This window comes from Epargyreus clarus, unplaced genomic scaffold (assembly GCF_041222505.1).
Source record: "Epargyreus clarus isolate Ecla_fem2 unplaced genomic scaffold, WU_Ecla_fem_2.2 ptg000036l, whole genome shotgun sequence".
NCBI lineage: Eukaryota > Metazoa > Arthropoda > Insecta > Lepidoptera > Hesperiidae > Epargyreus > Epargyreus clarus.
The window spans coordinates 7,390,225-7,412,500 of NW_027332241.1; the positions used below are offsets into that span (position 1 = coordinate 7,390,225).

Sequence of the window (22,276 nt, forward strand, 5' to 3'; positions counted from 1 at the left end):
CAAATACATGGTGTTTGTATAATACAAACATGGTATATGGTATACAGTGATAGCCTAGTTAAGAAACTCGGCCTCTTGATCGAGGGGTCCGAAGTTCAAATCCCAGGCACGTACCTCTGATTTTTCAAAGTTATGTGCGTATTAGAAATTAATTATCACTTGCTAAACGGTGAAGGAAAACGTCGTTAGGAAACCTACACACATGAGAGATTTATATAAAAAAAATCTCTAAAGGTATGTGAATTCTACCAATGATCTCGGAAACCGCTCCAACGATTGTATTGAAATTTTGTATTCGGGGGCGATAAATCGATCTAGGTAGGATTTTTTTTCAGATTATGTCGTTTTAACCATGTTTCATTGAACAAATACCTCCTACAATATCATTAGAACACGAAGCTAAAATTTCTTTTTGTGAGCAAAATAATTGCACTCGTGACTTTTTATTTCAAATAATCGGTATTTTTGGTTTTATTATTACAACACCGAGCAATGCTCTGTCATCGAGGTACTAATGATAAAATCCATTGATTTTTGGATAAGAATTTTGTGGGTGTTAATAGTTAATGTTTCTATTTCAGGTGGCGATCAAAATAATAGATAAGTCACGGTTGGACGAGGACAACCTGAGGAAGACGTTCCGCGAGATCGCCATCATGAAGAAGCTGCGGCACCCGCACATCGTGCGCCTCTACCAAGTGGGTACCCCACACTATGCCACGGTACCCCACATGACGTCACACTACGCCACGGCACCCTGCACTACGCCACACTACCCCACAATAAACATCACAACCCCACATGACTCGCGCCTCTACCAAGTGGGTACCCCACACAACGCCACGATACTCCACATGACGTCACACTACGCCACGGCACCCCGCACTATGCTACGGCACCACACTACGCCACGGAATCCCTTACTACCCCCATGGTACCCCACAATAAACAACACAGCCCTACACGACTCATGCGCCTGTACCAAGTGGGTACCCCGCACTACCCTCACGGTACCCCACAGTACGTCACACTACAAGACGGTACCCCACGTAACGCCACACTACCCCACAATAAACAGCACAACCTGAGAGACTCGTTCGCAGCTACCACGTGGGTATTCCGCATTAAGTCACGGTACACCACACTACCCCACGGTACCTCTCAAGGCGCCGCACTGCCCGCAAGCCGCCACATACATAATAAATTTTGCACGCCCAATGTGGTAGAACATAAGGTACTTGTTATAAATTTAAGATCCTTGCAAAATGCTATGTTCTTGCAAATAAATGATTTTATAACCTTCAATTATTTTTTAGATTCATAAAAAAGTAAATTCTCCAATCACTCACTGAATCATCGAATAACATAGGTTTCTGACCATGAAGTAACTTCTATTGAACATTTTCTTTCCTGAACTTTCCATTGTGTTTTTCAGGTGATGGAGAGCAGTCACACATTGTACCTGGTCACAGAATACGCACCTAATGGAGAAATATTTGGTAAGTGTCATGTGGCCCACTGCTGGGAATGGGTCTCTCCCATTAGTGGGGAAGACTGGATTATATGAATTTCATTTTTAGGGTTCCGTAACCAAACGGTAAACACTGAACTCTATTACTAAATCTTCGTTGTTCGTCTGTTACATTGCTCTCTTTTTTGAACCATTAATTTTTTTACAGTGTGTGTGTGTGTGTGTGTGTGCGTGTGTGTGTGTGTGTGTCCGTGTGTGTCCGTGTGTGTGTGTGTGTGTGTGTGTGTGTGTGTGTGTGCGCATGCGTGCGTGTGTGTGTGTGTGTGTGTGCGTATGTGAATGTGTATATTTTTATTTTTAACATAATAATATGAGTATTGTTGTGCAGATCACCTGGTGTCGCGCGGGCGCATGCCGGAGGCGGAGGCGGCGCGCGCGTTCGCGCAGATGCTGGCGGCGGTGGGCTACTGCCACGCGAGCGGCGTCGTGCACCGCGACCTCAAGGCCGAGAACCTGCTGCTCGACCACCGCATGAACATCAAGGTATGTCACATACATTATTCCCTACCTGTATCGCTCTCATTTCATTTTTAGCACGCTTTTATTAGCTTGGTGGTAAGGGAGACAGACTTTTCCGAGGCGTTCCAGCTTAGTCCTCAGGAGTCGCGGCGCATCTGTGGCCGACCTTAGGTGGAAATATCTAATCCTATCTGGGGTTGATTACAAATGTCCATGGGCGGCAAGTGGACTGTATGCTCGTCTGCTACTCCTATATTATAAAAAAAAGCTTGATTTGTATATAGATACAGCAGGTATGTATCTAATAGGTATGTATGTAACGGAATCTTTGAGCATAATTTTCAACAACTTTAATTAATTTGAAAATTTGCACAGGTATCAAAGACAATGCAATAATTTGATAACAGTTTCCCTTTATCCTTATTAGATTAATAAATTTCGTAAGTCATGAATTTGTCACCAACTAAAAAGTGAAAAATAAATAATAGTTTAAAAAACTAAAAAAACACGCTATGATTGCTAATCGAACTAAAAATTATAAAATATTTTTAATGACAGAGTTTATTAGGAAAGAGTTTCAATTCAGAATAAAAAGCGTGTATTCTAGCTTACTCCTGAGGGGTATCGGCGTATCTGTTTTATCCGAAGTAGGAATCTAATTTTATCTAGACTTGATTACAGATGTCCATACGACAGTAGCCACTTACCATCAGGTGGACTGCATGATCGTCTGCTACACCTATATTATAAATAAATAATTGCGCCCCCCAGTTGGCGGACTTCGGCTTCAGCAACGAGTACACGAGCGGGTCCCCGCTGGCCACGTGGTGCGGCTCCCCGCCCTACGCCGCGCCGGAACTGTTCGAGGGGCGACAGTACGACGGACCTAAAGCGGACATATGGGTAAGTTGGAGTTTATAATTATTTTAATATTAATTAATGAGTGCGCTATATATTCACATAAAAATATAACCTATAATTAAGTATAGTAAGAATAGTGACGGTGTATATGATTGCTATCGAACGATGATTGTCGATATGTAATCTGTAAAACGTATCGTAGTCTTACGGCGTGTAACGTTCTCTAACGCTCTGTAACGTAGACTTACGGCGTGTAACGTTTTCTAACGCTGTGTGACGTAGTCTTACGGCGTGTAACGTTCTCTAACGCTCTGTAACGTAGACTTACGGCGTGTAACGTTTTCTAACGCTGTGTGACGTAGTCTTACGGCGTGTAACGTTCTCTAATGATGTGTAACGTAGTCTTACGGAGTGTAACGTTTTCTGTCGTTATGTAACGTTTTCTATCGGTGTCTAACGGTGTGTTGACAGTCGCTGGGCGTGGTGCTATACGTGTTGGTGTGCGGCGCGCTGCCCTTCGACGGCGGCACGCTGCACGAGCTGCGGAGCTCCGTGCTCAGCGGCAAGTTCCGCATCCCCTACTTCATGTCGCAGGGTGAGTGCACTGCACACACACACACACCCTACACACCAGCTCCGTGCTCAGCGGCAAGTTCCGCATCCCCTACTTCATGTCGCAGGGTGAGTGCACTGCACACACACACACACCCTACACACCAGCTCCGTGCTCAGCGGCAAGTTCCGCATCCCCTACTTCATGTCGCAGGGTGAGTGCACTGCACACACACACACACCCTACACACCAGCTCCGTGCTCAGCGGCAAGTTCCGCATCCCCTACTTCATGTCGCAGGGTGAGTGCACTGCACACACACACACACCCTACACACCAGCTCCGTGCTCAGCGGCAAGTTCCGCATCCCCTACTTCATGTCGCAGGGTGAGTGCACTGCACACACACACACACCCTACACACCAGCTCCGTGCTCAGCGGCAAGTTCCGCATCCCCTACTTCATGTCGCAGGGTGAGTGCACTGCACACACACACACACCCTACACACCAGCTCCGTGCTCAGCGGCAAGTTCCGCATCCCCTACTTCATGTCGCAGGGTGAGTGCACTGCACACACACACACACCCTACACACCAGCTCCGTGCTCAGCGGCAAGTTCCGCATCCCCTACTTCATGTCGCAGGGTGAGTGCACTGCACACACACACACACCCTACACACCAGCTCCGTGCTCAGCGGCAAGTTCCGCATCCCCTACTTCATGTCGCAGGGTGAGTGCACTGCACACACACACACACCCTACACACCAGCTCCGTGCTCAGCGGCAAGTTCCGCATCCCCTACTTCATGTCGCAGGGTGAGTGCACTGCACACACACACACACCCTACACACCAGCTCCGTGCTCAGCGGCAAGTTCCGCATCCCCTACTTCATGTCGCAGGGTGAGTGCACTGCACACACACACACACCCTACACACCAGCTCCGTGCTCAGCGGCAAGTTCCGCATCCCCTACTTCATGTCGCAGGGTGAGTTCACTACATATACACACGCAAGCAGGCACGCACGCACACACGAACGCAAGTAAGCGCGCGCACACATACACGCGTGCACGCACGCACACACACGCACGTAAGCGCGTGTTCACACACAAACATACCCACGCGCGCGCAGACACACGCACGAACAGACACTTAACTACACGCACGGAATACATAACTACCCTTCATTCCTTTAGATTGATTATTAATACTAAAAAAATACATATGTAATAAGAATTGCCTTATTAATTTCTATATTATTGTGTTTATGTTTTTTACTGAACAAATTATTTTCCTTTCTTTCTTTATCTTCTGTGTGTTTATTGTCGTCAGATTGCGAACACCTGATCCGTCACATGCTGGTAGTGGAACCGGAGAAGCGGCTGTCGCTGCGCGGCGTCGCCCGGCACCGCTGGCTGCAGGCGCACCAACCCTCGCACTACGGTAACACTCAGGGGCTGAAAGGGGGGTTGATATTATAGTCCGGTTAACTTTTTGGCAGGAGTGTTATTGACGATTATTCAATATGCTGTGGGTTCACATGGACATGAATACTTTTTTTTTTTATTTATTATAAATATGTCGCATATTTCAAATAAATTGCGTAAATTACGTACTAATATAATATAGAGAGTGATTTTTTGTAAATGGACCTTCAGGGCCAAATCAGAAACTATAAACATTTGCGAAAATTGCTGAAACAAGTTACGAGGTCGATTTTGATAAAAAACTAAACGTGTCGTGTCGTGTCGTGTGTTTTTCAGACGCGTCGTCGGGCGCGTGCGCGTGTCACGCGGGCGGTGCCGCGCGGGGAGAGGGGGCCGCGCACGACGCCGTGCTCGCCACCATGCTCACCCTGCCGGGCTTGACGCACAGGCACGTGCAGCAGGTGAGTGCCGGCCGACACACACACCGACACACGCACACATGCCGCGCTCGCCACCATGCTCACCCTGCCGGGCTTGACGCACAGGCACGTGCAGCAGGTGAGTGCCGGCCGACACACACACCGACACACGCACAGACGCCGCGCTCGCCACCATGCTCACCCTGCCGGGCTTGACGCACAGGCACGTGCAGCAGGTGAGTGCCGGCCGACACACACACCGACACACGCACAGACGCCGCGCTCGCCACCATGCTCACCCTGCCGGGCTTGACGCACAGGCACGTGCAGCAGGTGAGTGCCGGCCGACACACACACCGACACACGCACAGACGCCGCGCTCGCCACCATGCTCACCCTGCCGGGCTTGACGCACAGGCACGTGCAGCAGGTGAGTGCCGGCCGACACACACACCGACACACGCACAGACGCCGCGCTCGCCACCATGCTCACCCTGCCGGGCTTGACGCACAGGCACGTGCAGCAGGTGAGTGCCGGCCGACACACACACCGACACACGCACAGACGCCGCGCTCGCCACCATGCTCACCCTGCCGGGCTTGACGCACAGGCACGTGCAGCAGGTGAGTGCCGGCCGACACACACACCGACACACGCACAGACGCCGCGCTCGCCACCATGCTCACCCTGCCGGGCTTGACGCACAGGCACGTGCAGCAGGTGAGTGCCGGCCGACACACACACCGACACACGCACAGACGCCGCGCTCGCCACCATGCTCACCCTGCCGGGCTTGACGCACAGGCACGTGCAGCAGATGAGTGCCGGCAGACACACACACCGACACACACACACACGCCGCGCTCGCCACCATGCTCACCCTGCCGGGCTTGACGCACAGGCACATGCAGCAGATGAGTGCCGGCAGACACACACACCGACACACACACACACGCCGCGCTCGCCACCATGCTCACCCTGCCGGGCTTGACGCACAGGCACGTGCAGCAGGTGAGTGCCGGCCGACACACACACCGACACACACACACACGCCGCGCTCGCCACCATGCTCACCCTGCCGGGCTTGACGCACAGGCACGTGCAGCAGGTGAGTGCCGGCCGACACACACACCGACACACGCACAGACGCCGCGCTCGCCACCATGCTCACCCTGCCGGGCTTGACGCACAGGCACGTGCAGCAGGTGAGTGCCGGCCGACACACACACCGACACACGCACAGACGCCGCGCTCGCCACCATGCTCACCCTGCCGGGCTTGACGCACAGGCACGTGCAGCAGGTGAGTGCCGGCCGACACACACACCGACACACGCACAGACGCCGCGCTCGCCACCATGCTCACCCTGCCGGGCTTGACGCACAGGCACGTGCAGCAGGTGAGTGCCGGCCGACACACACACCGACACACGCACAGACGCCGCGCTCGCCACCATGCTCACCCTGCCGGGCTTGACGCACAGGCACGTGCAGCAGGTGAGTGCCGGCCGACACACACACCGACACACGCACAGACGCCGCGCTCGCCACCATGCTCACCCTGCCGGGCTTGACGCACAGGCACGTGCAGCAGGTGAGTGCCGGCCGACACACACACCGACACACGCACAGACGCCGCGCTCGCCACCATGCTCACCCTGCCGGGCTTGACGCACAGGCACGTGCAGCAGGTGAGTGCCGGCCGACACACACACCGACACACACACAGACGCCGCGCTCGCCACCATGCTCACACTGCCGGGCTTGACGCACAATTGGACACGGAGACTGGCATACTCACACATAGGGGCGGCAAAGAGCGGACGCACACACATAAGCACGCGCAAACACGTGCAGCATGTATCTACACACACAGAGACATATGCAGCAGACGTATAAAGGCACACAAGCACACAGACACAAGCATTAGATGAATATAGATACACGAAACACGGGCACAACAGTTTCAGAAAAATGATACACAGGCACAAAAAATACATATATTGACACAATATGTTAATAATAAAAAGAGAAAAAAAAACACATTTAAATATCTATCACACACAAACAAACAGAATACACATACTAGCATACAAATTAAATTAAAAGTATGTATATGTGTTTTAGTACCAACTTGCATGTACCAATTTATGACTATTCAAATGCATGTATGTAACCTAATAAAGTGAAAATTATTTTAAATTAACGAAGTATAAAGTAAATAAAATATGTTCGTGTTTCAGTCCGTACAGGAGGAGCGCTTCGACCACATCTCCGCCATCTACCACCTGTTGATGGATAAGTTGCAGCAGCGGCACACCACCGACCACACAGGTACCACCACCACCACTACCATCAATACCACCACCACCACCACCACCATCAATACCACCACTTCCACCCATTACCATCACTACCTACACCACCACCCCCTACCACCCACCACTACCACTACCCTACCACCGACCACTACCACTACCCTACCATCGACCACTACCACTACCCTACCACCCACCATTACCACTACCACCGACCACACAAATACCACCCCCCATCTCCACCATTACCAGTAGTATGGACGGCAGTACTAGGTGAGGATGCCCGGACAGCGGCACTCCTAGTCTCCATTCTCAACTTGTATATATGCAAGATGTTTAGAAAACTTCGATAGCGTGATTCAGAATCAAGTGTCGCCATCTTTTGACGACTTGAATGACGTCATTGGGATACTAGAAACACGTGACGCCATCTTTTGACAAGTTCCGGAATAACTTCAAACCAGCTACCGGTTGTCAAATTACTATTTTTTTTTGATAAATTTGTCAAATGTTATCTTGTTTTATTGTATATTATGATTATGATAATATTTTCAGACTCACTAGATTCTTCAACGGGGCAGCCCTTAGATCTCACGAGTTGTAAAGTAAGTGTACGTTTGTGTAAAATAATTTTATTTTAAAGTAAACTTAAATAGTTATTGATTTTTATTAAAATGGCCGGACATTTCTGGATGTTATTTATATATTTAAAATTTTTAATATGTCGTTTCTATGTAACGTAAATATAATGATCTACTTAAGAAATGTACTTTGTTTTTAATTTTTTTTTTTTTTAATTTTTTAAGAATGGTATTTACGTAATTGTATTATATGTCGCAGAGCGTGGACGAAGAGCAAATGGAGGCGGAGCAGACGGGCGACACGTGCACACTGACGGTGCCGCACTACCTCAGCGACCGCGCGGACACGCTCGAGAAGGTCAGTGTGCATAAACCATAGATAGGTATAGTTATCACACCGCCTTGTCATTGAAGGAAGCCATTAAATGGCTTAAACGGCTGACAATTCTGTCAGCTATTTAATGGCTGTCATGGTGTAATTTACGCGGAACGATACCGACATGCACAGTTAAGTGGTGCAAAAACACGAAATCGAAGAAAAAATGCGGAGAAATATCGTTTCATTCGTAATTCGTGAATGTTCTAAAAACAAAATTTCTAAATATTTTTCAAACGCGAAAATATATGACAGTGACAATATATCTATTTTATGTCCTTTTCTTTATATTCTTATGTTTGATTTTCTCTTTCTTATTATTTTATTATCTTTTATTTTTTCTTCTTTTAATTATCTTTAACATTAACATGTATTTTGCGCCGCCATTATATTATCTGCACATCCATAAGGTTGACTGGCAGAAAATGCTACTTAGCATTAAGTCCGCCTATTGTATCATTTTTTTATTAGTCAATAAAGTGTAATAAAAAATCAGTTGTCTGTAAAGTCGGTTTACTGAACATAGTGACGATAGTTGAACGTGACAACGTCATAAGAAAATACTGATATCTGGAATGGTTGCATTTTTCAAAAGAAAATTTTAATTTTATTTGTTTGATAGATATTTTGTATGGATATAGAGAAGGAGGTAAATGGAAATGACAATGGAATTGATCAAGTTACATTTATTTGTACGCATAAATACAATTATGTCATTCCGAACGCGGAGGCCGATTGTGCCTCTTTGGCGGTCGTTCCGCGCTCTCGCTTGCACTTCAAGCCTTAAACGGAACGCCTCAGAGCGAGGTAACGCCGCATGAGTCAACATCGAATTATAAGATGTTGTCACGTCAAAAAAAAAATGTCTAAACTGATTGCATGTTCTTGTTGGGAGTGATTTACGTTTACTAATGTATGGTTACGGTGTGTGTTTGCAGTTCGGCGAGCGCTCGCTGTCGGCGGCGGAGGAGCCCGCGCCGCCCGCCAGCGAGCCGCACGCCGCGCGCAGGCACACCGTCGGCCCCGGCGACTGCAGACACACGCAGGTATGCACACACAGAGACATGCAGACAGATACGTACGGGCACGTGCCGACACACGCAGGTATGCACACACAGATACATGCAGACAGATACGTACGGGCACGTGCCGACACACGCAGGTATGCACACACAGATACATGCAGACAGATACGTACGGGCACGTGCCGACACACGCAGGTATGCACACACAGATACATGCAGACAGATACGTACGGGCACGTGCCGACACACGCAGGTATGCACACACAGATACATGCAGACAGATACGTACGGGCACGTGCCGACACACGCAGGTATGCACACACAGAGACATGCAGACAGATACGTACGGGCACGTGCCGACACACGCAGGTATGCACACACAGATACATGCAGACAGATACGTACGGGCACGTGCCGACACACGCAGGTATGCACACACAGATACATGCAGACAGATACGTACGGGCACGTGCCGACACACGCAGGTATGCACACACAGAGACATGCAGACAGATACGTACGGGCACGTGCCGACACACGCAGGTATGCACACACAGATACATGCAGACAGATACGTACGGGCACGTGCCGACACACGCAGGTATGCACACACAGATACATGCAGACAGATACGTACGGGCACGTGCCGACACACGCAGGTATGCACACACAGATACATGCAGACAGATACGTACGGGCACGTGCCGACACACGCAGGTATGCACACACAGAGACATGCAGACAGATACGTACGGGCACGTGCCGACACACGCAGGTATGCACACACAGATACATGCAGACAGATACGTACGGGCACGTGCCGACACACGCAGGTATGCACACACAGAGACATGCAGACAGATACGTACGGGCACGTGCCGACACACGCAGGTATGCACACACAGATACATGCAGACAGATACGTACGGGCACGTGCCGACACACGCAGGTATGCACACACAGAGACATGCAGACAGATACGTACGGGCACGTGCCGACACACGCAGGTATGCACACACAGATACATGCAGACACGCGAACATACAGACACATAGACACACACAGGTATGCACACACTGACACAGAGACACGCGCAGGCACACAGACTCGTAGGCACACGCAGGTATGCACACACTGCACAGTGAGACAGCAGACACACAGGTATACACACACACCGACACGCGGACACACAGACCCATAGAAAAAAAAATACACACACACAGACACGCAGGTACGTACACACACAGACACATGCAGACAAACATACACACACACACACACACACGGGACATACAGACACACACACAGACACAGGACATACAGACACGCAGCCATACGCAAGTATGCACACAGATATACACACGCACGCTGACAGACACATGCACACACACAGGCACAGACATGCAGGCATATGCAGATACACACACACTGACGTAGACACACAGACATGCACTCACGCGTAGATACACATACGTAGAGGCAGGTAGAAAATCATAAGTGTATAGGTGTACATACACGCAGACACACGGGTATACACACAGACAAGCAGGCACCAAATGAATTTCCAACGTTACATTATTAACTATTTTTAATAAGAACCAATAAAAATTAGAACACAATCTTAATTTGCGGTTTCCGTCATACTTTGTTAAAGAAAGTGATGACAAAATTAACTTTGTAAGACAAATTTAATACAATAATATATATTTAATATAAACTTTTGCAGGGCGGTGAGTTGGCAGCGGGCGGTGCGGCGCCGCTGTGTGTGTCCGCGCACTTCAACGTGAGTTTATCATTATTACACGAACTGATATTTATTTTTATAATATAGGAGTAGCAGACGAGTGTGCAGTCCACCTGATGGTAAGCTACTGCCGTATGGACATCTGTAATCAACCCCAGATAGGATTAGATATTCGTACCTGAGGTCGGCCACAGATGCGCCGCTACCTGAGGACTAATCTGGAACGCCTCGGAAAAGTATGTCTCCCTTACCACACTTCAACCAGAACACAGCAGCGCTACACTGCTGTTATAACAGAAATAAGTGTGGCGGTGGTGCCGCCGGAGTCGAAGCACAAAGGGTTCTACCACCTTCACGGGTCCAATTGATGTCGATGGAACTGTAAATGCATGTGGATTCTCGTTGTCTGTTACAGCAAGAGGCCTCAGCGAAGGTGTCTCTGCTCCCCCATACGAACCTAGCGGCGAAGTTGCCCGCGGTGCAGCACCAGCCGCCGCGCTACTTCAGCGTGAAGGACCAGCACCTGCTCAAGCCGCCGCACGCCATGCAGACACACGGTGCGCACCCACACACACGCACACACACACACACACACACACACCGACACACACACACACACACACACACACGCACACACACACACCGACACATACCGACACACACACAGACACCGACACACACACACACACACACACACACACACATACACACCGACACGCACACTCCGTATGTCGGAGTACACACACACGTATACGTATATACACATGCTCGTACACACGCAAGCTTTCAGGCGCACATCCACACGCTGTCCCATGAATGACTGTCAATTTGTATGCCGACAGGACAGGATAACAGAAATGTATATTCCAGCAAATAAAGAAACATAAATAAAATATGAATATGAAAAGGAACCTTCATTATAAAAGTTAGTTAATGTTGTGAAATCAAATCAAATCTCTTTATTTGTGAATATAGGTCTTACAGGTATGTAACTAGTTACATAAAGTGTGCTATATTCTACTCTTTCACGTATACAAATATCATTATTTACAAGACAAAGGAGCTTTTGCCCGCGGCTTCGCTCGCGTTACGAAGTAATATTTTCATCCCCTATTTTATCCCCTCGGGGGTAAAATTGATCAAAATCCTTTCTTAGCGGATGCCTACGTCATAACATCTATCTGCATCCCAAACTTCAGCCCGATCCGTCCAGTGGCTTGGGCTGTGCGTTGATAGATCACTATGTCAGTCAGTCACCTTTGAGTTATATATATTTAGATCATTAAAGAAGAATAAAAATGTGAGCCGTCACGGGACGCCTGGCAGATGTGAAACATCGACATTATTTTGTAAAAGTAATATGCAGAAAAGAACATATTGTGATAGGAACTAAATATGTCATAATGATAAAATTCGAGCGCAGTGTAGCGAGAAAGATGGCTTAACGCCAGATCGAGTGGGAGAGAATCGCACAGTCGATTGCGCATGGCGACGCGTCGCCACACCGTACACACTACTGCATATAGACTGTATATATATACCATCGTATAGCGTGGCGACGCGTCGCCACGGCATGCGTCGCCACGTCAGAAATCGGTTTTACGTGCGGCTATAGATGTTTCACATCAAAAAAAATGTCGTTATCATTATCATAGTAGTTGTATAACGTGTAGTGTGTCGTTGCAGCGTCGTCGTTCGGTCGGCGCGCGTCGGACGGCGGAGCGCATGTTCCCCGCGGTGCCGAGCGAGCCTGCTGCCGGTCCGCTCCCGCTCACCACGTGAGTACACACACATAGCTCTCTATGGTTAGATTTACAGATGAGGAATGAAACTGTCGATATTTATTTGTTAGATTCTTACTTTTTCATTTTTTTTTTTTAAATATAGGAGTAGGAGGCGAGCATGCAGCCCACCTGATGGTAAGCTACTGCCGTATGGACATCTGTAATCAACCCCAGATAGGATTAGATATTCCTACCTGAGGTCGGCCATAGATGCGCCGCTACCCCTGAGGACTAAGCTGGAACGCCTCGGAAAAGTATGTCTCCCTTACCACACTCTTCAAACCGGAACACAGCAGCGCCTAACACTGCTGTTTTGAGGCAGAAATAGGTGTGGCGGTGGTGCCGCCGGAGTCGAACCACAAAGGGTTGCTACCTCTTTCTCACGAAAATATCGCGAGAACGCGAGAAAAACCAGTTTCGTATAGGCTCAACATTCTCGTTTCTCGTGTTTTTCTCGCGAGAACATGAAGCTAGCGTTAGATTTAGAGATGAGGAATTAAAATGTTGATATTTAATTGTTAGTGTTTTTTTTTTTTAATTTCACTGTAGTAGGGGTTCGGTTAACAAAAATAACTTTTTTCGAAATCGAGATTAAAATCGTAACCACTTTCTAGTTGTCGAGAGAGCGGAAGGGGGAGGGGGGTGAGGTGTGAGATGCGGTCGGAAAACCAGCTAGGAAGCGCTGTCATTAATAGTTATTACGCACGAAATATGGAAATATGGAAATTAGCACAGATAATACAAGAAATATTAAAATAAGAAGGAACGTGCTACACTGTGTTTTTAAATTCTTTACATTAATTATATATTATTAGTATATTACACTAGCTAACCCGGCAAACTTTGTACCGGCTCAAAGTCTATTTATTAAATTTATTTCATATTAAATATTGCCTATGTTACTCGTGGATAATGTAGCTTTCGAATGGTGAAACAATTTTTAAAATCGGTCCAGTAGTTTTTGAGCCTATTCATTACAACCAAACAAACAAACAAACAAAGCTTTCCTCTTTATAATATTAGTATAGATTAGTATTCGTTTTTATAATAAGTTTAATAATTTCTTATATTAATTAATATTTATATTTAATAGCATCAACATCAGCTATGTATCGATATATGGTAACATCCCTAGTAACTATATCATCAATACATATATGGTAACCGTAGTAACAAATCATCGTTACATGTATGGTAACATCCCTATAGTCTGATTCATAATTAGGTGTCCAAAATGTAAACAAAGAAATGTCATTGTCAAAATTCGATGACAGGTATTGCAAACCTTAACAAATTAACAAGAAACGAAAAATTTTACAAAATTCAACATAAAACAAAAACTTAATAACTGCACACAATTAAAAAAAATGCGCTAAGAAAACTAGAAAAAATTCGAGTTCGATCACGATCACAAAATGAATAATATCAACTACGAAACTTAAAAATGGCGGCACAAAAAATGTTTTGGATGCCGATTGTGTGACCATTATCACAATTTAATTTTCTCTCATAAATCTTGTTTATTATTATTATTACTGTATGAAATAAAATTGAGTTAATATAAACATTGGAAAATGTGAATTAATTTTTATTTATTTAGATTATTATTTTATTATCGATGTATTAATTTAATATTGTCAAAAATAAGAAACCGCCATTTGACACATATTTTCTTGATTGGTCAACACCTTTGTTTACATTTTGGACACCTAATTATGAATCGGACTATAGTAATATGCCGTGTCTTCAGGTATCGGACAGCGGTACGGCGCGCAGTACCGACGCTACGGACGAGGCCGCGGGCGATGCATATAGCACCAACCTCTGCAGGTAACATTACCTTCCGTAACCAGATGTTATGTGATACAGTCCGCGCCAAACTGCTAGTCCGCTCTGAAGTTGCGAGCAGGTGTAGTCATACAATCTGCTATAGCGACGCGATTCATTTCTATATTCAGAGCGGACTAGAAGTTTGGCGCGTGCTATACATATATAAATAAATTTAATTTTTCAAAGTTATGTACGTATTAGATTAATTATCACTTGCTTAGTGAAGGATAACATCGTGAGGAAACCTGTATACCTGAGAAATCTTAAAATAGAAAGTTTTCAAAGGTATGTGAAGTCTGCCAATACGCACTTGTCCAGCGCGGTGGACTATGGCATAATCCTTCTCATTCTGAGATTCATAATTCATAATTCTTTATTTGCATAGAATAAGGTTAACAAAGGTCTTATAGTTACAAATTTCTCTCATTCTGCCGGGTCGGCGTGCAAATTTTGTACACATACTAATTAAAAACAATTTACAATTGTCAATATTTAAAATAATTGATTGCAATACACGTAATTTGAATATTATACAGTTATCGATGGCAAGAAGCATTAGTTACATTATATAGTCATTTAATGAAGTTTCTATGTCAATTTTCCTTAAATCTAAATAATCTTTAACACAATAATAGAGGAGACCCGTGCCCAGCAGTGGGACAGTAATGGGTTGATGACTGGTAGAGAATGCTTCTAGCATTAAGTCCGCCTCTTGTACCAATTTTTATGGTATAATCATAGATTAGTAAAGATTACTCACTCCTAACAAGAAAATGTAACCAGTTTTAACAGTTGAAATTGTCACTGTCATCTATTTCGTGTGTGAAAAATATTTAAAAAATGTAGTTTTTAGATCATTTACGAATTAATCGATATTTCTCCACACTTTTTCTTCGATTTCGTGTTTTTGCACCACTTAACTGCACATGCCGGCATTGTTCCGCGTAAATTACACAATGACAGCCATTCTATGGCTGACAGAACTGTCAACCGTTTAAGCCATTTAATGGCTTCCTTCAATTACAAGGCGGTGATATATCTATACTTATCTATAGGTATAATAAAGTTTTTTTTTTTTGTATATGTAAAGTACCAAGGGAGTAGTAAGGTACTTTATATTAATTACAATCTAGCCTAATTTAAGACTACTGAGTAATTCTACGCTAACTTAAACTGCTAAATAATAGTATAATGAAGGCGTCCTCTGACACTGCACTTCCTTGTCTTATCAAATAAGGGAGTAGACACATTGTTCTTGTGTTCTATAATTATTATGATTATATAGTTTTAAATAAATAAATGACGTCGATTATATTATGTATAACGGAGTAACAGAGTTTAAAAGGCGTGACGTCAGTACCGCTGACGTCACAATTGTTGTGTTGCTGATGACTCATGTTACAACCCTTCGAAAGAAAACCACACGAGAATTGTTGAGCTTCGTTTATTCTTCGGGCAGCGTAACGACGTCCTAAGGAGGTCCGCACTGTTCCACAGCTCGAGCAGTAATGCCCCGATGTCGCCAGTGCGGCCCTTTTTATAGGACCGGCGCACGTGCACTTGTTTTCCTATTTTAAGATGCAGGTAGTTTACTTCAGGTGTTTAATCATTTCATTTTATAATAGGAGAACTGCCGTATTTGCTCCGACATGTATAATATAGATATGGTAATGTGAGCGATATGTTCCCCACTCGCAGGTACATGGTATCGCGCGGCGGCAGCAAGCGGCACTCCACACCCGACGACCCTCCCGCCACTACGCCGGTAATATATTCTACTATTTCTTATTTATTCGAAACTAGTTTTTGCCCGCGGCTTCGCCTGCGTTTAGAAGAAAATAATATAACATACTAACATACATAAAACTGAAAATTCGTACCTTCAACTTTGCTAAAGATTATCACTTGATCAAACGCATAGTTTACGATGCAATTCGTACTAATATCGATTAAAATAATCGATGTTTTGGGCCCAAAAGATCGATTCTCCGATTAATCGATCTTAGATCGCCATCCCTAGTTCCCGTGAGATTTCCGGGATAAAGACTATCCTATGTCCTTTCTCGGGTCTCAGCCTATCTTTGTACAAAATTTCATTAAAATCGGTTCAGTGGTTTGGGCGTGAAGAAGAGACAACCAGACAGACAGACAGACAGAGTTAGAAAGAAAGAAAGAAAGAAGAAAGAAAGAAAGTTACTTTCGGATTTATAATATTAGTATGGATAGTATGGATGTGGATCTTGCGAAATGTCTACCCCTTTTTTGAAAAAACTACAGGGCTTATAAATTTAAAATTTAACATAGTTACTTAAGGTCATGTTTAGATTGGATTAACATGATTGAAATAAGGTTTTGTACACAAATAAAACACTTTTTTATCAAATTTAATGTAAGTGTAAGATTGATGGCTATATGACTTGGATTATTTTCGTTTAAATAATGGGAGAATACAAAAAACGCAATAAGACGAGAATAAAAATTTTGAAAATGCTAACGTGGCAGCGTTTTACCGAGGTTTCACTGGCGTATTTTAAAAGCATTCTGTTTCAAGTTTTTCTTTTTTATATTATATAGGAGTAGCAGACGAGTATGCAGTCCACCTGACGGTAAGTGGCCATTGCCGCTCATGGACATCTCTAATCAACCCCAGATAGGATTAGATTTCTAACTAATGTGAGCCACAGATGTTCCGCTACCCCTGAGGACTAAGCTGGAACGTTTCGAATAAGTATGTCTCCCTTACCACACTTCAAACCAGAACACAGCAGCGCTACACTGCTGTTATAAAAGAAATAGCTGTGGCGGTGGTGCCGCCGGAGTCGAACCTAATTGATTTTTTTTTTTTTATAATATAAGAGTAGCAGACGAGCATGCAGTCCACCTGATGGTAAGTGGCTACTGCCGCCCATTTACATCTGTAATCAACCCCAGATAGGATTAGATATTCCTACCTGAGGTCGGCCACAGATGCGCCGCTACCCCTAAGGACTAAGCTGGAACGCCTCGGAAAAGTCTGTCTCCCTTACCACACCCTTCAAACCGGAACACAGCAGCGCCTAACACTGCTGTTATTAGGTAGAAATAGGTGTGGCGGTGGTGCCGCCGGAGTCGAACCACAGAGGGTTCTACCACCTTACAAATATATAATATTGAACGTGGTTGAACCCTCTCTAGTTCGACTTCGGTACCACCGTCACACCTGTTGAAATAATAAAAATATTTTTTTTAAATTTAAAATACTCAAAACTTATATCTAACATTACAGACCAATCTAATGCGTTACTGTAGTGAAATTAATTAAAATATTAATAATAAATAAAAATTACATGCAAAATTAAAATTAGTCAAAAATTCCTTAAACATCAAATATATTAAATTAAATAATTGTGCAAGAATAATAATAATATAAAAATCATAGATTAGTAAAGATTACTCACTCCTAACAAGAAAATGTACCCAGTTTTGAGAATTGAAATAGTTGCGTAAAAAAGTTTTGCCACGTCTCCATGCTAAAATGTCCCTAAAATATTTGAAATAATTATTTATTTATTACGTAAATTACGCAGTATTAGTAATTTATTCGGAAAAACTCTAAAAATGTTTTTATTTGTCAAGAATTCAAAAAAAGAACTTGCTAATATAAGCCGTTTGTGGCTTCATTCAATTTCAAGGCGGCGAAGTATCTTTACTAATCTATGATAACAATAAACAATTGTTCCAGACGAGCACGTCTCCGTCGTCGACGGCCAACATGCGCGTGCGCAGGACCGGCCTGCTCACCGTCACCGAGCGACCGCCCGGTCAGTACACACACACACACACACACACACACACACACACACACACACACACCACACACAGGCGCACACCACACACACACACAGGCACACACACACACACACACGCATACCACACTTACTCTCGACCCTACACCTGCACCATATTACACTACGGACACCCACACTCCACCACCGCCCTACCGTCCCATCCACACCACCCACAACCACACCATGTTCTGTTGTTAATAATTAATCTATTCATTTATTACCTACCATAGATCAAGATTTGACAATGTCTTCTATGAAGTGATTGTCAATGAATTTCATTTCATTTCAAATATCGATCTATATTAGGTAAAACGTTGGATAGCTTGAATATTAATAACGATTATTAATTGCATCTTAGCTACTATCGCTTGAGCAACTGGTAGCCGAGCGTTGGTTATGAATAATCAAACTATCGAAACTTTTGCCTATCAATGATCGACTTTATCATAATATAATAAGGCATAAATTGTCACATTTCGATCTTTGGTACGCAAAACATTGGATAGATTATTGATAATGGGCATAAATCTGCTAGTTGCTCAAGCCATAGCAGCCAATAATCAGCCAAAGGCGAAATAAAACAAATACACATACATACATACATATATATAATATGAATAGGCTTGTGTGCACATGTGTGCTGTGTACATACTATGACGTGTCTATGTGTGTGTAGTTAGTGCGTAGATTGTATTTATGTAATGTTTGGTAGATGTTGTTGTTTTTTTTTTAATTTTTGAAATCTAATCTGTGCCTATGTATGAGTTTGCTAGTGATGTGCCAGTGTTATTTGATCATATTTTAGTAGATGTAAATATTTGATTTATTATAAAATGTCACATCACTACAACTCAGCATTTTGGTCCTGCGAGCCGGATTTGAACCGACGGCCTATGACATGAACTGTGTCGGTGTCATGTGGTTTGTGGCTTTTGAAAATTTTCGAAAAAAAAAATTCCTTGCACAGATTTTAATATTTGATGTTTTTCTTTGCTCGTGAAGAAATCATGGATGACGTAACCAAATAAACTTCGAATTCAATAAGAAGATAATGTGTATTATGTTTAGAACTATAATTTGAAGGTGGTAGAACATTCCGTGGTTCGACTCCGGTACCACCGTCACACCTATTTCTATTATAACAGCAGTGTTAAGCGCTGCTGTGTGAGTGAAGTGTGGTAAGAGAGATATACTTTTCCGAGGAGTTCCAGCTTATTCCTCAGGTTGCGGCGCATCTGAGGCCGACCTCAGGTAGGAATATCTAATCCTATCTGAGGTTGATTATAGATGTCCATACGGCAGTAGCCTACCATCAGGTGGACTACATGCTCGTCTGTTACTCCTGTTATAAAAAAAATCGTAACATTACTTAATAGATATTACACTATGAATGTATATGCATCATATTTCGTATAATCAGTTTATTTGGTTACATCATCCATGTTTAAAACAGTATTGTTAAAATGGAATCTGTAGTCTACAGTATGAGACCGTATCGTAAGACAATATTATAAGAATTCAGTGTCCTTATTTTGAAATTTTAGCCAAGTTTTGCCTACCAAACTTCAAGTTTGCCTTCGCCTTGTTAAAATGTTATTTTATCAGTAAAATAAATAATAGTTTAAAAGAAAAAACTAAAAAAAAACACGTTTTTATGGCTAATCGAATCAAAAGCTAGAAAATAAATGTGTTTATGTAACGGTATCTTTGAGCTCAATTTTCACTCGTTTCTAGAAGCTTCATAAATTTAAAACTTTGCACACGTATCGAGGACCGATGACAATGCAATAATTTGATAACAGTTTCTCATTATCCTTATTAGATTAATTAATTCCCCAATTTATGAGTTAGTCACAGACTAAAAAATTACAAATAAATGAGTTGGTTGGTTGGTTTTTTTGGCCGAAGGATTTTTTTAATAAAATAAAAATATAAAATACTGCGTGCTATCGCCAAATAGAGCGCATGATGTCATGCCTCAGTAAAAGTCTAAAATATCTTGTGTAGTTTTTAATGCATAGACAAAATACAAAGGCGTGACGTCACCAGAACGCCATGACACCTGCGTCTGTGCATAATTCAGAGTAGGAAAGAATATAATTAGACGCGTTGAAACTTAATTTGTTCTTAAAATATATTATACGAGCTTTTGCCCGCGGCTTCGCTCGCGTTAAGAAGTAATATTTTCTTAGCAGAAAATCCTTTCTTAGCAGATGCCTACGTCATAACATCTACCTGCATGCCAAATTTCAGCCCGATCCGTCCAGTGGCTTGGGCTGTGCGTTGATAGATCACTATGTCAGTCAGTCACCTTTGAGTTATATATATATTTAGATGTTCTTAAAATATATAATATTTTTGCAATTTTTTTTGGTAATATTGTTTAGAGAATTGTCAAATTTCGAAGTTTGGCAGGCAAATATTGTATAGATGATTACTAACGGGCCTAAGTTGAAACATTTTGTGTAAAGAATTGAGACGTAGATTACATTTCCATTTAACTTCACTGTCAGTTATAAATTAATTTATTAACATTACAGTAGTGCACGCCTCGCTACTATGTTTTCGTTTGCTAATTTTTTTTTTTTACTTTTTTCACAACGTAGTTATAAGTCCCGAATTAGTCCGCGAAGTTGAACTGAGAATGAACCGAAACTATCTGCCGCCGGCCATGCAGCCCGGCTTCGCGCAACCCACGCACTACGCCAACCGCCCCGGGAACCCTAAGGCGATGAAGCCGGTACTAGAAACGATCCCCCAGGGGACCATCATGGCGACGAAGGGGTCCATTGTCTCCGGTACCCCCAACAGCCAAGCCGTGTCGCCCTACACCCCCGCCATGGGGCAGTTCTCCCCCAGCCACGGCTCAGTTGTCACCCCCAACCAAGCCATGATGGTTAACAGTCCGATACAAGGGTCGATTGTCAGTGGAACGCCCATCAATAACCCATCTATAGTTAGTATGCCTATAGCCAATCAGGGGTCGATAGTTAGCGGGACACCAATAACCAACCAAGGATCGATAATGAGTGGGGTGTCTATGAACAGTCAAGGATCGATCGTGAGTGGGACGCCTATGAGCAACCAAGGATCGATCGTGAGCGGGATGCCTGTTGGAAGCCAAAGTGCCATGAGTAACCAGGTTACTTTGATGAGTGGGACCAATGTAAGCAACCAAGAAGCCATGATGAGTGACGTGCCCATGAGCAACCAGGAGTCGGTACATGGTGCAGTAGACATGAGCAACCAGGGTATGGTCACCGGGGCGGCCATGAGCAACCAGGGTATGGTCAGCGGGATGATCATGAGCAACCAAGGCTCAATAGTGAGTGGAACGCCTATTAACAACCAAGGAGCTGTAGCGAGTGGGGTGCCTATGAATCAAGGTTCCATAATGAGTGGAGTTCCCATGAGTAACCAAGGGCTCATGGGCGGGATGTCCATGAGTAATCAAGGATCGATCGTGAGTGGCACGCCTATAAGCAACCAGGGGTCCATCGTGAGCGGGGTGCCTATGAATAACCAGGGGTCCATCGTGAG

The 22,276-nt window shown here is 44.3% G+C and overlaps 1 protein-coding gene across 1 annotated transcript in view; it reads left to right on the forward strand.

Moving 5' to 3' along the window:
- The window catches only part of LOC140757029 (uncharacterized), a 47,840-nt gene that overhangs the window by 14,098 nt on the left and 11,466 nt on the right, over nucleotides 1-22,276 (forward strand). Inside the window, exons 2-18 of the mRNA XM_073092582.1 lie at nucleotides 582-698; nucleotides 1,436-1,499; nucleotides 1,860-2,014; nucleotides 2,762-2,893; nucleotides 3,323-3,446; nucleotides 4,738-4,848; nucleotides 5,169-5,293; nucleotides 7,495-7,585; nucleotides 8,125-8,174; nucleotides 8,410-8,508; nucleotides 9,465-9,572; nucleotides 11,278-11,334; nucleotides 11,711-11,852; nucleotides 12,982-13,073; nucleotides 14,830-14,909; nucleotides 16,608-16,674; nucleotides 18,631-18,709. Of these exons, the coding sequence (XP_072948683.1) occupies nucleotides 582-698; nucleotides 1,436-1,499; nucleotides 1,860-2,014; nucleotides 2,762-2,893; nucleotides 3,323-3,446; nucleotides 4,738-4,848; nucleotides 5,169-5,293; nucleotides 7,495-7,585; nucleotides 8,125-8,174; nucleotides 8,410-8,508; nucleotides 9,465-9,572; nucleotides 11,278-11,334; nucleotides 11,711-11,852; nucleotides 12,982-13,073; nucleotides 14,830-14,909; nucleotides 16,608-16,674; nucleotides 18,631-18,709 (1,693 nt within the window). The remainder of the gene's footprint in view (nucleotides 1-581; nucleotides 699-1,435; nucleotides 1,500-1,859; nucleotides 2,015-2,761; nucleotides 2,894-3,322; nucleotides 3,447-4,737; nucleotides 4,849-5,168; nucleotides 5,294-7,494; nucleotides 7,586-8,124; nucleotides 8,175-8,409; nucleotides 8,509-9,464; nucleotides 9,573-11,277; nucleotides 11,335-11,710; nucleotides 11,853-12,981; nucleotides 13,074-14,829; nucleotides 14,910-16,607; nucleotides 16,675-18,630; nucleotides 18,710-22,276) is intronic.